Below are 14,758 nucleotides of genomic sequence, written 5' to 3' on the forward strand. Positions count from 1 at the left end.
GTGCAAATAGTTACTCTCTGTAACTGTGGCATTAGCCAATGTGGGTGCCTCCCCCCCCCAACTGATGGAGCAGCTGATCCTTTCTCTTTTTTGCTTTGTCTGTTTGGATGTGGCAGCCATTTTCTGTCATGACATGCCTTAACGGTAGCCATTTTGTGTTATGCCACAACCTCAGGGCAGCCATTTTGCGACTGGCAGTTGTGGCGCTTTCTGAAAATTCCAAATGTGCCCTCTGGCCCTAAAAGGTTGGCGACCCCCGTTCTAATGTGATATATGTCACCATGCACCAAAAATCCCCTTTTGCCACCTAGCCTGGCCAAATCAGACAAGTATCTATACAAGAGAATAATAGACGGACACAAATTAGGAATGAAAAATGGTAGCATCCAGGAACAACATTCCAGTCTCTCTGGGCAGGGAGAAATCAGAAGTACATGGACATACAATACATGTTTGTTCATTCAGCTGCAAGGCAGGGATATGGAGAGGGGCAATCCTTTATTCCAAAAGGACTGAATGGGAGAGAGAATCAAAAAAGACTTCAACCGCTGTTTACACACCCATGCTTAAACCATATAATCCCTGCTAGCTTACTTCCAATATTAGAGCTAGGCTGAGAGAGAACAAAGAATGCACTGAGGTAAAGCAGTTCAGGGTTTCACTCCCTTCCCCTGTGCCCTTTTTCTAATATAAAAGTCCCTGCTTTATATAGTCGAATGGGATGATGTGCATTTAATAAACACACATCCAGCTCGGCCTTCAGCAACATATTTCAGCTAGGAAATTTCAAAGGGAGATGTCAGCATGAAATTGCTGAGTTAGAATTCATGTGATCGGACTTGGGCTGAGTAGAAATTGGGAGAGGATGGTCCCTCTGGAGAGAGCAACTGCCCTTGGAACATGGGTTACAAACCCTTGGTGATCATTCCAATATCCTATTATTTATTTCAGTTCTTACTCCTTGAAAGCCATCCAGATACTAGACTGATAAACATTAACTTTTAGCAGATTGATAACATTTTAAAATGTTTTACAGCAACTTCAATCCTTCTACCTCTGTATTAAAATTCATAGATAGGACCAGTATTAAATTTGCCCCACTGACTTCTGAAGATACATTTTTTTTTCCAGTGGAACTCAACAAATGCAACAAAGAGTCAAGGAGGCTAATAAAACCATCCCATTGCAAATAAGTAAGTATAGTTGTCGATGTAAAGATCAGTACAATTGATCTTTAAATCAAGAGGGTGTGTTTTTGTTGTTTGTTTTGCAAAGGGGTGACACGACGAGTTTCACTGCCATCATTGTAATGCAATACCTCATGCAAACCCACAACCAAATCAACAAGTAAATGCTTTTCTTAGCACTGCATGCCTGAACAGATTTCTCAACTAACCTCTGTGTATTGCTGGATTACATTTTCTGGAGTTGGGCCAAGGAAGACATAGAAATCGAGAACCCCTCCAATGGTGCGGAAGGTCAAAGATGGCTCTGGATGCAATGTGACATCTAGAAGAAGTTGACAGATATGTTGAATTCAGTATAAATTACCTCAGAGCTAAGGATCCCTATGCAATGACCTTGCCTTTTCTGTACATTATTATTATTGCTATGTAGGTCATCCAGGGACTCAGTGTAACCCCACCCACACTTCCCGCCAAGCAAGCTCAAAATATTTAGCATTATTTAACTAAACAGAAACAGACACTCCTTCAAACCCATCTTTGTCTGGCACATAGCCCAGTGCATGTGAAAACAGAAAAAAGCAGGTGATTATGCAGTGGTAGGATTTGACGTACGATTCTGAAACACAGTAACAAAATAATAATAATGTCAGGGTTTCTTTTTTATTTAGAAAATAACAACTCGGCAACTCTAGACATTTTAACAATGCTTAAATATATCCTTCTTTTGTCACCTCTGCTTGGCTAAGAATTTTTATTGCATTGCTTTAGGGAAGATTCTCCTTTTTGAAAATTACAGAGCGAGATTAATACAGTAAGGTGACCATGGCAACAGGCAAAGCTATTCCCCATCAACAGAATACAGGACAAATCTAAATTGGTTTGTTTCAACTGTATGAACCCCCGAGGAAATTTGTAGCAACTTCAGTTTTTTTGTGGTTTTTTAAGCACATGCATCTATTTTTAACAGTTAATCATAATTTTTAGTGGAACAGACCCATTTTGCTTCATTTAACAATAGCTTATTACAGGTTCTGGGAACATGAGAGCGAGACTTTGGGAATCCCGTGATACCATTTTAGAAAAATTAAAACACTTCACTGAAGAGGTTATCTTTATTTAGCAGACACAAACTAGCATCATCACTGAGTTCTAGAAGATGTTAACAGAATTATATTCCTATAATCCCTATCCTTCCTTACTGAGAAGTAAATTCAATGAGGTCAATGGACCTTACTCTCAAGAACATTTGCATAGGATTTCAGCCTCAGTTCTAGATCGGCCAGTCTAGAATTAAAGTCACACTTTTGACCATTATTGTCCCTGTATTTGCTGCCTTATACCACAAGGGTCTAAAGGCAACATAAATACACAAAAAACCCAAAAACCTATAAAAAGTCGGACCAACTAAAAGGTAGGTAAAGGGTAAAGGGACCCCTGACCATTAGGTCCAGTTGTGGCCAACTCTGGGGTTGCGGCGCTCATCTCGCTTTATTGGCCGAGGGAGCCGGCATACAGCTTCCGGGTCATGTGGCCAGCATGACTAAGCCGCTTCTGGCGAACCAGAGCAGCACACGGAAACGCCATTTACCTTCCCGCCAGAGCGGTTCCTATTTATCTACTTGCACTTTGGCATGCTTTCGAACTGCTAGGTTAGTAGGAGCTGGGACCGAGCAATGGGAGCTCACCCCGTTGCGGGGATTCGAACCGCCGACCTTCTGATCGGCAAGTCCTAGGCTCTGTGGTTTAACCCACAGCGCCAGGTACTCACTGACTAAAAACAAACCAGATATGAAAACCTCAACAATCGAATGCCTAGGGAGTAAAGAAAAGTCTTGGCTTGGTGGCAAAAAGATGTCACCAAAGTCAAGACGAGACCTGGAGACCCTGGAGAAAGCATTCCAAAGCCCAGGAGGCTACTACTGAAATAGCCATCTCTCCTTCAGTCAGCCTCCATACATCTGCTGGAGGAGGCACCTGGAGAAGAGCCTCTACACTGACATGAAGGACCCAGGTAGGTTCACATGTAGAGAGACATTGCAGGAGGTGTTATGGTCCAAAGCTATGTTAAGCCTTAGAGGTCAAAAACCAGCACTTTGAATTGTGGTGGGAAATGTACTTTTCTCCCAGTATTCACTGATGCAGGTTTAGAAACACCTTTCTATTCCTGTATACGGTATCTGGCCTCCTTATTTACTTCTTATAAACTGTTTCCTTTATGAATAATTATTAAGATTTTTCTAATTATAACTTTAATATCCACAGGAAGGAAGTCTTTTATTTGGTTGTTTGTATTGTTGTATGTTATGCTCATTTTATGTTATGTTCACGTTTATTGAGGGTGGATTTCTGTGTTGGGGGGTGGGGGGGTTTATGTTATGTTGTAAATAAAATTTCCAATAAAATTATTAAAAAGAAAAAAAAGAAAAGGAACACCTTTCTATTAATTTAATGCTCTTTGAGGTATTGGAAGCATCTATATATTATAATACTTTGATCATTTTATATGAGAAATGTGTGCTAAGTAGTGGCTTTTTTTGGTATGTGATCTATGGCCATACATTTTTCATTTTGGTGCATGTGAAAGCTGGCCTTCTGTTAGGTAAAGGTAAAGGACCCCTGGACAGTTAAGTCCAAAGGCGACTATGGGGTTGCAGCGCTCATCTCACTTTCAGGCCAAGAGAGCTGGCATTTGTCCACAGACAGCTTTCCGGGTTGTGTGGCCAGCATGACCAAGCCGCTTCTGGGACAATGGGACACTGTGACAGAAACCAGAGCGCATGGAAACGCTGTTTACCTTCCCACCACAGTGGTACCTATTTATTTACTTGCACTGGCATGTTTTCGAACTGCTAGGTTGGCAGGAGCTGGGGCAGAGGAATGGGAGCTCACCCCGTCGCGGGGATTTGAACTGCCGACCTTCTGATCGGCAAGCCCAAGAGGCTCAGTGGTTTAGACCACAGCGCCACCCATGACTATCAGGCAGAATGAAGTGGCCACCTCCAGCAATAGAGGCTGGGTGGTGAGAAGCATTAGGGAAGTGTTGGGTTGTCACATGCCCTGCACCCCCTAAGTTAGGGGGTCTTCAGTGTCACTGAGAAAATCTCATGTCTGTTTTGACATGAGATCCAGCTGCCTGTCCTGTACTCAGAATGGTGTGTGCGCCAATTTGTCATTTTCCTCAGACAGCAATGTCTTGAGCAGTCCTGAATGGCTGGAGCTCCTCACATACAAAAATGTTGTCATGTGTTTCCCCTCCTCCTGTGAAGTGAATGGGGAAACCCAGGAATCCATGCATGCATGTGCAACACTTCTCCAGCGTACAAAGAGGCTTTAAGCGTGCAGCTTAGGCACACACACATACACATACACAATCCAATCACATGGAGTTCAGTAGGATTTGGTTCCAGGTAGTAATATGACAGGGGGACATGGGTGACGCTGTGGGTAAAAGCCTCAGCGCCTAGGACTTGCCGATCAAAAGGTCGGCGGTTCGAATCCCCACGGCAGGGTGCACTCCCGTCGCTCGGTCCCAGCGCCTGCCAACCTAGCAGTTCGAAAGCGCCACTGGGTGCAAGTAGATAAATAGGGACCGCTTACCAGCGGGAAGGTAAACGGCATTCCATGTGCTGCGCTGGCTCGCCAGATGCAGCTTGTCACGCTGGCCACGTGACCCGGAAGTGTCTGCGGACAGCGCTGGCTCCCGGCCTCTAGAGTGAGATGAGTGCACAACCCTAGAGTCTGTCAAGACTGGCCCGTACGGGCAGGGGTACCTTTACCTTAGTAATATGACATGGGACTTCAGGTATGCTTCATCCCTAAATTACATCAATAAGGGAAATTATTTGCCAAATATATTATTATTAAAAGAACTGCAGTCTAAACAGTTCTGTTTAATTGTTAACCTTTGATTACCTTGTGCGTTGGCATTGAGGAAAAGTACACCGTGAGCGTTTGCATCGCTCTCTATGCACATGTAAAAAGGATGAACTCCATACAGATTTGCATTCATCTGAAATAAATAATAACAATTACATCTAGTTTTAGTTTTATTGCTTTACTCAGGTATGGTTATCGCAACAGTATCTAGGCTGCTGAACAGGCATAGCACCTTCCGAAGAAGTTCTAGAGTCTTAAGTTAAAATTTTGCTAGTCTTATTTTAAATAATAAAATAAAATATTTGGTTTCCTTTAAGTTCCACAGATGATTTGCCCAAACAGGAACCATCAACATTTGCCTTAAAAATCAGTATCACCCTATGCAACTTCCTGCTTGCCCGCCTCTCTTCTCTCTGACCTCTTCCCCCTTTTAGGTTTTCCTAAATTCCTCAGGACAGTGTCCAAATTAAATCAGGATCTACTGGAGGATATGAATGGACTTAATTTAAAAAGCACATAATTCATGTTTAAAAAAACAATGATCAACATATGCCTACAATTCATCCGAGATGGCCAAGGGTTATGTGAAATGAGCCAAAACTGCCCAGAGAAGCAGAATGTGGTGATTGATAGTTAATAACTTGGATTTAATGTGTGAGGGGAAGCCTAACTAATAGCTACTATTAATAAATGGCAGAAGACATATAGAAGATACAAGGCTCTTTCTGGGAGAGGAGTGCAAGAGGTAATATTGAACTACTTACTTTGGGAGACTGGTCTCTAGAATACATCCCGTAGGTTATATGGTTCATATTGTGCTTAAAGGATGGGTGCTGGTGTTCACCAAAGCCGTACACAGAACTGGACGGGACATTGGTTGAAATGCGCAGGTATTGCTGGGAAAACACCAGATCTGCAAGGGACGTGTCCCACCTATGTCAAAAAAAAAAGAGCAAGCATAAATGTGATGTGCTTGCTTTTGCTAGATATTAAATTTCATTAAGCCCGATACAAACTATGGCGTCTGTCACAGACAGTAACATACTTGAAAGGTTATACCTAAAAATTAAACAGGTAAGTTAAAAAAAAATCATTGCTAAAAGAAATACGAATACAATATGTGGTCTTTGAAACAAAATCACTCCTTGATCTGCCTGCCAGTTCTTCTGATGCCTGTGGGACGGGGACACACACACGCACACAGAGAGCACATGGTGACATTTAGAATGTCACTAAGAATAAGCACTTATGCACATAGATATACTGAATTCCCATTCTTATGGTGCATTTATTTTTCTGACGTGTTTCCTACTGGTTGGGAACTTTCTTAGAATTTTCAGCAATAAGGAACAAAGCTAAAGTTCAAATCCAGCTGAGAATTTGGGTGAGGCAATTGACGGTAGGCAAAGTTGTGGCGATGCAGTGATGTCACTGGGAGCACACTAAGCTGTCACAGCCCCCCTGATCCAGGCCAAAGGCCCATCAAGTTCAACATTCTGTCTTCACAGTGGCCAATCAGATGCCTGCAAACAGGACATCTCCATTGCCCAGACAACTGAACCAATCCTTCCTGCCTTGCTGGTCGTTTTGCCCCACGTCCACACTACACACTTAAAGCACTATGATACAACTTTAAAAACAGTCATGGCTCCCCCCAAATAATTCTGGGAAATGAAGTTTGTTGATGGGGGAGAGCCCCGTTCCCCACAGGACTACAATCACCAGAGTGATTTAAAAGTCAATCCCTCTTCACAAGTAACTGAGACTTGTAGCTCTAGGGGGGGGGGGGGATAGAGGTCCAGGGTTGTAAAGACTGCAGAGAGAATTATCGGGTGCACTCTTCCCACCTTAGATCAAATCTATGCTGTCAGGTGCCATAAGAAATCTGCAGAGATAGCGCAGGATAGTACGCACCCCGGAAATGATCTCTTTCAGCTCCTGCTTTCTGGAAGAAGGTATAGGGTTATAAAGACCAGGACTAGCCACCTGAGAAACAGTTTCTACCCAAATGCAATTCTGGTTCTAAACGCAGCATAAGGAGTCTCTATAGTATATCGTATTTTAAAATGGGGTTTCAGAGTTTTTAGGGGGTTTTGAATGTCTTATGTAGATTTTTCAATTTCATTGTTCTGTATGGGACAATGACAATAAAGATATCGTATATCGTATCCTAACAAAGCTCAGCACCTTTAACAAACGATAGCCCCCAGGATTATTGGGGAGACTGTTCAAAGTGACATCATAGTGCCCCAAATGTGTGGTATAAAAGTGTGTACTAGCAAAACCCAAAGTTGGGGAAGGCTCATCCCAAGTAAGGTAACCCCCCCCCCGGACCACGCAGGATGCCCCCCTCACACCACAGCGACTCCATCAGTTAAATGGCTAATTCATTAATCTATGGCCATTTGAACTGTGTGTGGAGGTATTGTTTTTGTTTGTTATTATGGTACATATTTTGTGTTTTGTGACCCTTGGATGAAGGGTGGTATGTAAATTTAATAAGCAACAACAATAATAATCAATTCTGTTTCTTAAAGCCCATTGGGGATATAAACCAGGGTTATCACTCTGACCCACTTGTGAAAATCTGCCCATTACACTCCTTCCCCTCAGCGTAACAGTGGAGCATACAACCATAATCTGGTGTGTGTGTGTGTGTGTGTGTGTGTGTGTGTGTGTGTGTGTAGGAAGGCTTTTCTTTCCTGTCTGGCCATTAAGATTTGAGGTGCCTACCATCTCCCTGAACTGACAGTAGCTAGAAGAAAAAATTAGGACACATCAGACCTGATCAAAGCACAGAGAAGGTTATTTTCCCTTTGATTTTCTATTTTTGCCTCCTTTCCTCTCATGGCCCTTTTATATTTATTTTGGCTAAATCCCCTGTGTTACTCACAGGCACATTCAAATTAGCCTGCCGCATTACGCTGGTTGTTACCAGGGCTTATGACGAACCTTTTGACTTGAACGGTGTATTTATGTATGGCCTTCTCTTTGCCTTCGTCAACTTGTGGACTTGCTACACTAAATTAAACCAAATTGTCTGGAAAAGGACCTTGTGGAATTGGCATTTCTCTTAACAGAAATTACTTGCTATTAGGGGCTTTGATAAAATGAAGTGGAAGATCAAATTAACCAATGAATGAATTAAGTGGAATGTTCTCCACACCCAAAATGACTCAATTACCACGGCTTTTGTATTACATCCTTTCAGAGATGGTGTTCGTACAGTTTGATAGAACAGAGTTTGCTGAATTTGAGACAAATGCCTTATTTGTGTGGGTTCCAGTGGCTGCTCCATATGACTTACAGCCTCCCATCAAGAAAGCACAATGAACTTTGCCTTTGAAAGAAGATAATTCTTTATTTATCTTTGTAACCCAGTTGTACCTGGATTATGTGAACATTAGCGATCATTAGCTATTGTAACATGCTGACTGTGAACAAACAGCGAGTGACAAAGTAATTCTGTTGGATTTGTGGGGAAAGAAGCCAATTGCTTCCAGTCTTTCATGTACCTAGTAGCTATAAAGTGTGCATCTCACAGTGTGAACCACCTACATACATGCCGATAGAAGCTTCTGTACCTATGGGCTGCATACCCACATGACTGCCCAAAATTATTTGCTTATTTATGTAGCATCATTAGTGTGTATGAAGCTTTGCAGAATATAGGAGAGCAGGTTCCTGAGCTGAAGAACTTACAGCCTACAATCTGATACAGAAAAAGCAGGGAAGGGGTATGGAAGAGAAGGGAGGACTGATGAACTGGGGTGGGGCTGGGGAAATATGTGCTTTGCTATAGGCTGAGTTACAACAGGGCATGGCAAGTAGGGAATTATGCCTTTAGGCTTCACAGAAGCTGGTCTCTGAGGAGATTTTGGAAGGTACTAATGGAGTCAGCTCCACACGTGTTTTGGGAGGCGGTTCAAATTTACAAAGCATGGAAGTGAGAGCTGGACCATAAAGAAGGCTGATTGCCGAAGAATTGATGCTTTTGAATTATGGTGCTGGAGGAGACTCTTGAGAGTCCCATGGACTGCAAGAAGATCAAACCTATCCATTCTGAAGGAAATCAGCCCTGAGTGCTCACTGGAAGGACAGATCCTGAAGCTGAGACTCCAATACTTTGGCCACCTCATGAGAAGAGAAGACTCCCTGGAAAAGACCCTGATGTTGGGAAAGATGGAGGGCACAAGGAGAAGGGGACGACAGAGGATGAGATGGTTGGACAGTGTTCTCGAAGCTACCAGCATGAGTTTGATCAAACTGCGGGAGGCAGTGGAAGACAAGAGTGCCTGGCGTGCTCTGTTCCATGGGGTCACGAAGAGTCGGACACGACTAAATGACTAAACAACAACGGAACAAGAAAAGGCAGAGTCTTTTGACGGAGCTGGAGACCTTGAGATGGAGTTGGAAGAGTGAAGACTGCAGACAAGTATTGGGATATAAGTGTGGAGAGATGCAGGGAGAGGGGCAAAGCCAATGTGAGGAAGAGTGTCCCATGGCCAGAAGTGATGAAAAAGGTGGATGGGGTTTGGCACATGAATGCTGGATAGACATGGGAGAACCGAAGTGAGACAATGGAGATGAGATGAGAAGATTGCCCTAGTCTACCTGAGGGACAACCAGGGCATGAACCAGAGATTTTACTGAGGTAACAGAGAGGAAGGGTCACCTTTTTGTAATGTTTTAGGAGAAAGCATTACCCCATCACTGCACTAGCACCAGTAGTTTTCGATTTTCGCTCCTGAGTCACCTCTCACCGACAGCTGAAGCATATGTCATTGGACACATTAGCTGTTGGTTTGTTCTTATTGCTGAAGCGACTACAATATATCCTCAGGAGTTTGTATCGACCATCTTTCAATTTTAAAAGCAAAGAAGCAAAAACCTCTTATGAGAACATGAAGAATCGCTAAAGCTCTGTTAAGAACTATTGGGTAGGCCTAGTCAGCAAGTTACTATTAACTACATACAGTACTTTTTTCTGGGGCAGACGAGGGGTACGCATACCCCTAAACATTTTGTGAATCTAAGTTTGGCCTCATTGAAGGGCAGTATTTCAATATGAGTAGGGAAATGAGAGTACCCCTAAATATTTTTAAGGAAAAAAAGCGCTGACTACATATATACTGTTTATATATACAACATATATATACAACATATATACATATATACAACACAGCGATTCTTCAAACAGCTCTTGTTTATTCACGGGCCAGGACAGAACTGAACTGAAGGGCTCAGTCAGCCTGCTTATATAGAGCTCCAGTACCACGTTACTGTAACAACTTTCTAAAACTATCCAATCAATGAACGTCACTTTCGGTCCTTCATTTGCATAACTATCTACAGTATCCCCCTGCTGGCCCAGGGTGAGAACTTCAGTACATAACATATACTGTGAAAAGACTCTTCACAGTATTTACTAAGTTCATCCTCACAAGAGTTCTATGAAACAATCCATTATAATTTGGCTGCAAATTGAGCCAAGATGTGAGTGATGTGCTCAGCACCTCACAAGGAATCCACGGCTGAAAATGCCCAGCTTCCAGTCCAAACCTCTTGCCATTGGGCAACGTTATACTTATGAAAAAGCAACAACAGAAACGGAGTAATGTGGGCTGTAACTCTTCAATTGTTGCTTTAGCCCACAGAACACTCCTATAAATACTTTCAGGAATCATACAATTGTTTCCTTTCACCAGTTATATCTGAAGGGCCCACCACTACACGCTGACATTTATTATTGAAGTTGTCATGGCAATTCACTTATTCCTATACTATACTATACAATGTGCACTGTACAACTGAGTCTCTGGCATGATTTGAATGAAAATGGCAAGATTATGATTCCATCGCATTAAAAACAGAGTGTGAAAGCTCATAATATGGTGGCCCATTCAATCTAACCTCACAACCTCTCCCTCTCTCTTTCTCTCATATTATCTTATTCCAAACTGCCATCTCAAACATCTCAATGTGATCCACAAGGAATAACCCAAGGGAGGATCCACTCCAATCTTCTGCCCAAAAGCAAATAGTGTATTCATCCTTGTTCTGTCACTCCCTCTAACACTGAATCTGGAGCGGGAAATGTGCGCTAATGGTTTTGCAGGCAAAATGGCACCACTTGCAGATTTGCAGAATTACATAACATAATGAAAGATAAAATGAGACCAAAAAAGTCTGTGCATATATGCACTGGCATGGAGAAAAGGTGGGGAGTGGAGTACAGAAGTGAGGGATTGGTCAGTCAAGCCACCCACTCACAGCACGATCCACTCCAAAATGGCCGAAGAAAAGAAACATTGTGCTAGGTCTTGGAGATGAAGAAAGCAGGAGGGAGAGGAGGAGGAGGAGGAAGAGGGAAGACCCAGGTCAAAGTCTGGGGCAGTGGATGCATGTAGCACAGAGGACAGAGCGCAAGATTTTGTTGTGGGTCTGCTCTAAAGTTCACCCTTACATCTGCTGGTTCCCCAAAGGTCTGCAGGAAATAGGAACCAAAATGAGGTTTCTAGCAAAGGATGTAGCACATATATTTTTAGGTATATGACAGCTCCCTCGCTTGGGAAGTACCTTGTTTTGCTGTTGTAAATATCCTTCTGAAAACAGGTGCTTCGTTCCAAACCCTGTTACAGGAGGCTTAGGAAGATATGCTGCTATTTTTAGCTTCTCATCAGGAAGACAGACTGACTCAGGAGCCCAGGAGGGGCGATGGCAGGCAGAAGACTGCCTTTCTGACTGGTTCTTGAACTTAACAGCATACAGAAGACGTGCAGAAAGGCATTCTCTGTCCACAACACCAGGAGAAAGTGTAACCATTATGGAACAGTGAGCCAGCTTGGAAAATAAATACAGTGGGGTGGGGGAATGCTTGGTTTATTTTTAGGAAGCAGAATATAACTAATTTAGTTGGAGCATTTCATGGATGACTGAAAGGCAGAGGAGTGTGGCTTGCTGAAACATGGTCACTTATTCCCTGAACATTAAAAGTTCACATGGCTCAAAAGCTTTGTTCCATTTAATTTTCTCCTGAGGACATCAACCTGCTTTCTTCCTACAATAGTTCCAGGCATTACCACCCTCTGCTTTTCTTCTCTGGACAGCTGGGGAGCTTGATAAACTTTCACAGTTGTAAAACTTTGATGGCGACTCTTGGATAAATCATGACAGTATTCATGAAACGGGCATTTGCACTTGGCTGGGTTCCTGATGAACTTCCTGCCGTTGCTTCTTTGTAAACAACCCAAAGGAACATTTATTGCTGCGCATTGCAATTCTGCTTGAAATGCCAACGTCTGCACGACTGCTCCTTCAAATGAGCAAAACCCGTCCAAGGGACAGGAGCCAGAAACTTGCAAAACACCTTCTCTTCTAAGACCATTTTATAGTTTCTTTATATTTTGCAGTCCAGGATTCCGATTGTCCAAACATCACAGAGACTTGGAATGTGGCAAAGGATCAAAGCATCATTCCAAGGTCACATCCTGATTTCTCCTCCTTCTCTAGATCATTTTGAATTTTCCTCCAAGTTCCTCTGTCTCTTAGATTAACAACAACAACAAAATGATTTTCTCAAGAGTCTTAGAGCCTCCCATTTTCTGAAATTTTCATCTCCTAGGAAGCTAACTCGGATTTTTTAATATATTTTTTTACAAAGACAGGGCTTGCAAAAACAAATGAATAAATAAATAAATGGGCATGTCTTTTGTAAGCATTACATGGCATTCTCACGGGGATACATTTTTTAGTGGTTTTCATCCAGTGTCATTTATAGGGCCCCCCTTGACTTTGGTTATAAAAATATAACCCAAACTAACAATAAAACAGAGTGCTTAAGAGCAAGCTACTAACGCCAAAACATGATAACAGGATGATTTTGTTGGATTAAAACCCCAAACACCTCTCCCTATTCCAGCCAGCCCATGTATTAAGATCTTTATATTTGTGGGACACCCTTCCCTCAATCTGCCAATTTCATTGTTTACCTTTCAGTGCCAGATAAACATGTGCTTCTTCACGCAGGCCTTTGTAGGGGGTTGACTTAATGTGGCCAGCTATGAAATTATGGGTGCCCAAGTGTTGCCAAGATTGCACATTTGAGATAAGTGATTTTATAATTTAAAGCTTTTTATGCTGTATCTACCCTGGGCTCATAATCACAAAGAGTAGTCCTGAGACTGAAATAATAAAATAAATACCCAAAAATAAATTGTCTACCCAAAAATAAATTGCGATGGTCCTACATTTCCATGAACCATGGTGAGTAAGTCAAAGGCAAGATGGAACATGGATGCAATCAATCGTAGTACTCAAAAAGCCAGCCTGGTGGAGTGTCTAGGGCACTGAGCCATAGGCCTTTGATACCATTGACCATGACATCTTTCTGGACCATCTGGGAGCTGGGGGGACACTCCTTCCTCCTGGGCCATGTCCAGAAAGTGGTATTGGGGGATGAGTATTCAGACCCCTTGGGGCTCTGTTCTCTCCCCTGTGCTTTTTAACATTCATATGAAGCCGCTGGGAGAGACAATCAGAGGGGGTGGGCTGGGTGTTCATCACCATGCGGCTGATACCCAGCTCTACCTCTCCTTTAAATCAGAACCAGTGAATGTCCTGTGTCTGGTGGCGGTTGGAGGATGGATGGTGGCTAACAGACTGAGGCTGAATCCTGACAAGACAGAAATACTATTTTGGGGGGACAGGGGGCAGGCAGGTGTGGGGGACACCCTGGTCCTGAATGGGATACCTGTGCCCTGGAAGGACCCGTTATGCAGCCTGGGAGTCCTTTTGGACTCACAGCTGTCCATGGAGGCGCAGGTCAGTTCTGTGTCCAGGGCAGCTCCATCTGTGTCCAGGGCAGCTCCATCTGGCTGAGCCCCTAGCTGTCCACAGACTGTGCATGGTCTGGCTGTCTCCCGTTTGGACTACTGCAACGTGCTCTACGTGGGGCTACCTTTGAAGGTGACCTGGAAACTACAACTAATCCAGAATGCGGCAGCTAGACTGGTGACTGGGAATGGCCACCAAGACCAGATAACCCCGGTCTTGAAAGACCTACATTGGCTCCCAGGCTTAGGCATGCCTGGCTACCGCCACGTGCATATTTGCACTGGCAAACTCTGCTACACCGAAAAGAGTGGAGTTAATATAGTCGGCTTATCAGAAAGCCAAGCCAGGGTTTACAAAGGGATGTGCCCCGATTGCTTAACATTAAATGAACATCCGTACAGTGGTACCTCAGGTTACAGACGCTTCAGGTTACATACGCTTCAGCTTACAGACTCCGCTAACCCAGAAATAGTACCTCAGGTTAAGGACTTTGCTTCAAAACAGGAAGTCCGCCTTCCCCTTTTGTAAATAGACTGAAGCAAAGAGCTTACAAGTTAAGGTCTTGGAAAGCCTTATGTAAAGGATTAAACTTCCATCAATTGAAATTATTAGACCCCCCCCTTGGAAGCAGGAGAAGAGGGGGGAAATTTTGGACTGTGTATCCTGGAGGAGAGAGTGATTAAAATTAAATTACCACTGCTCTGAACCTGGGAACGGGCTGCCAGTGATTGACGTTACGGGAGAGTTCATTGACAGCGAAGAGAACGGATGTTTACAGTCGTTAAATAAGAGAAATATATTGTTTCCATTGTCCGCTTCTGTGTTTAAAAGGAAGGAAAAGTAACTGAAAATTGAAACTA

At 43.1% G+C, this 14,758-nt stretch overlaps 1 protein-coding gene across 1 annotated transcript in view; it reads right to left on the reverse strand.

Annotated features, from left to right (window-relative positions):
- The window catches only part of LOC310826478 (sucrase-isomaltase, intestinal-like), a 101,732-nt gene that overhangs the window by 56,383 nt on the left and 30,591 nt on the right, over window positions 1-14,758 (reverse strand). The window contains exons 5-7 of the mRNA XM_083701439.1: window positions 5,828-5,996; window positions 5,100-5,196; window positions 1,397-1,509 (exon numbers count right to left, since the gene is read on the reverse strand). Of these exons, the coding sequence (XP_083557565.1) occupies window positions 1,397-1,509; window positions 5,100-5,196; window positions 5,828-5,996 (379 nt within the window). The remainder of the gene's footprint in view (window positions 1-1,396; window positions 1,510-5,099; window positions 5,197-5,827; window positions 5,997-14,758) is intronic.

The sequence above is a fragment of the Podarcis gaigeae genome (assembly GCF_964106915.1).
Source record: "Podarcis gaigeae genome assembly, chromosome: 10".
Classification (NCBI taxonomy): Eukaryota; Metazoa; Chordata; class Lepidosauria; order Squamata; family Lacertidae; genus Podarcis; species Podarcis gaigeae.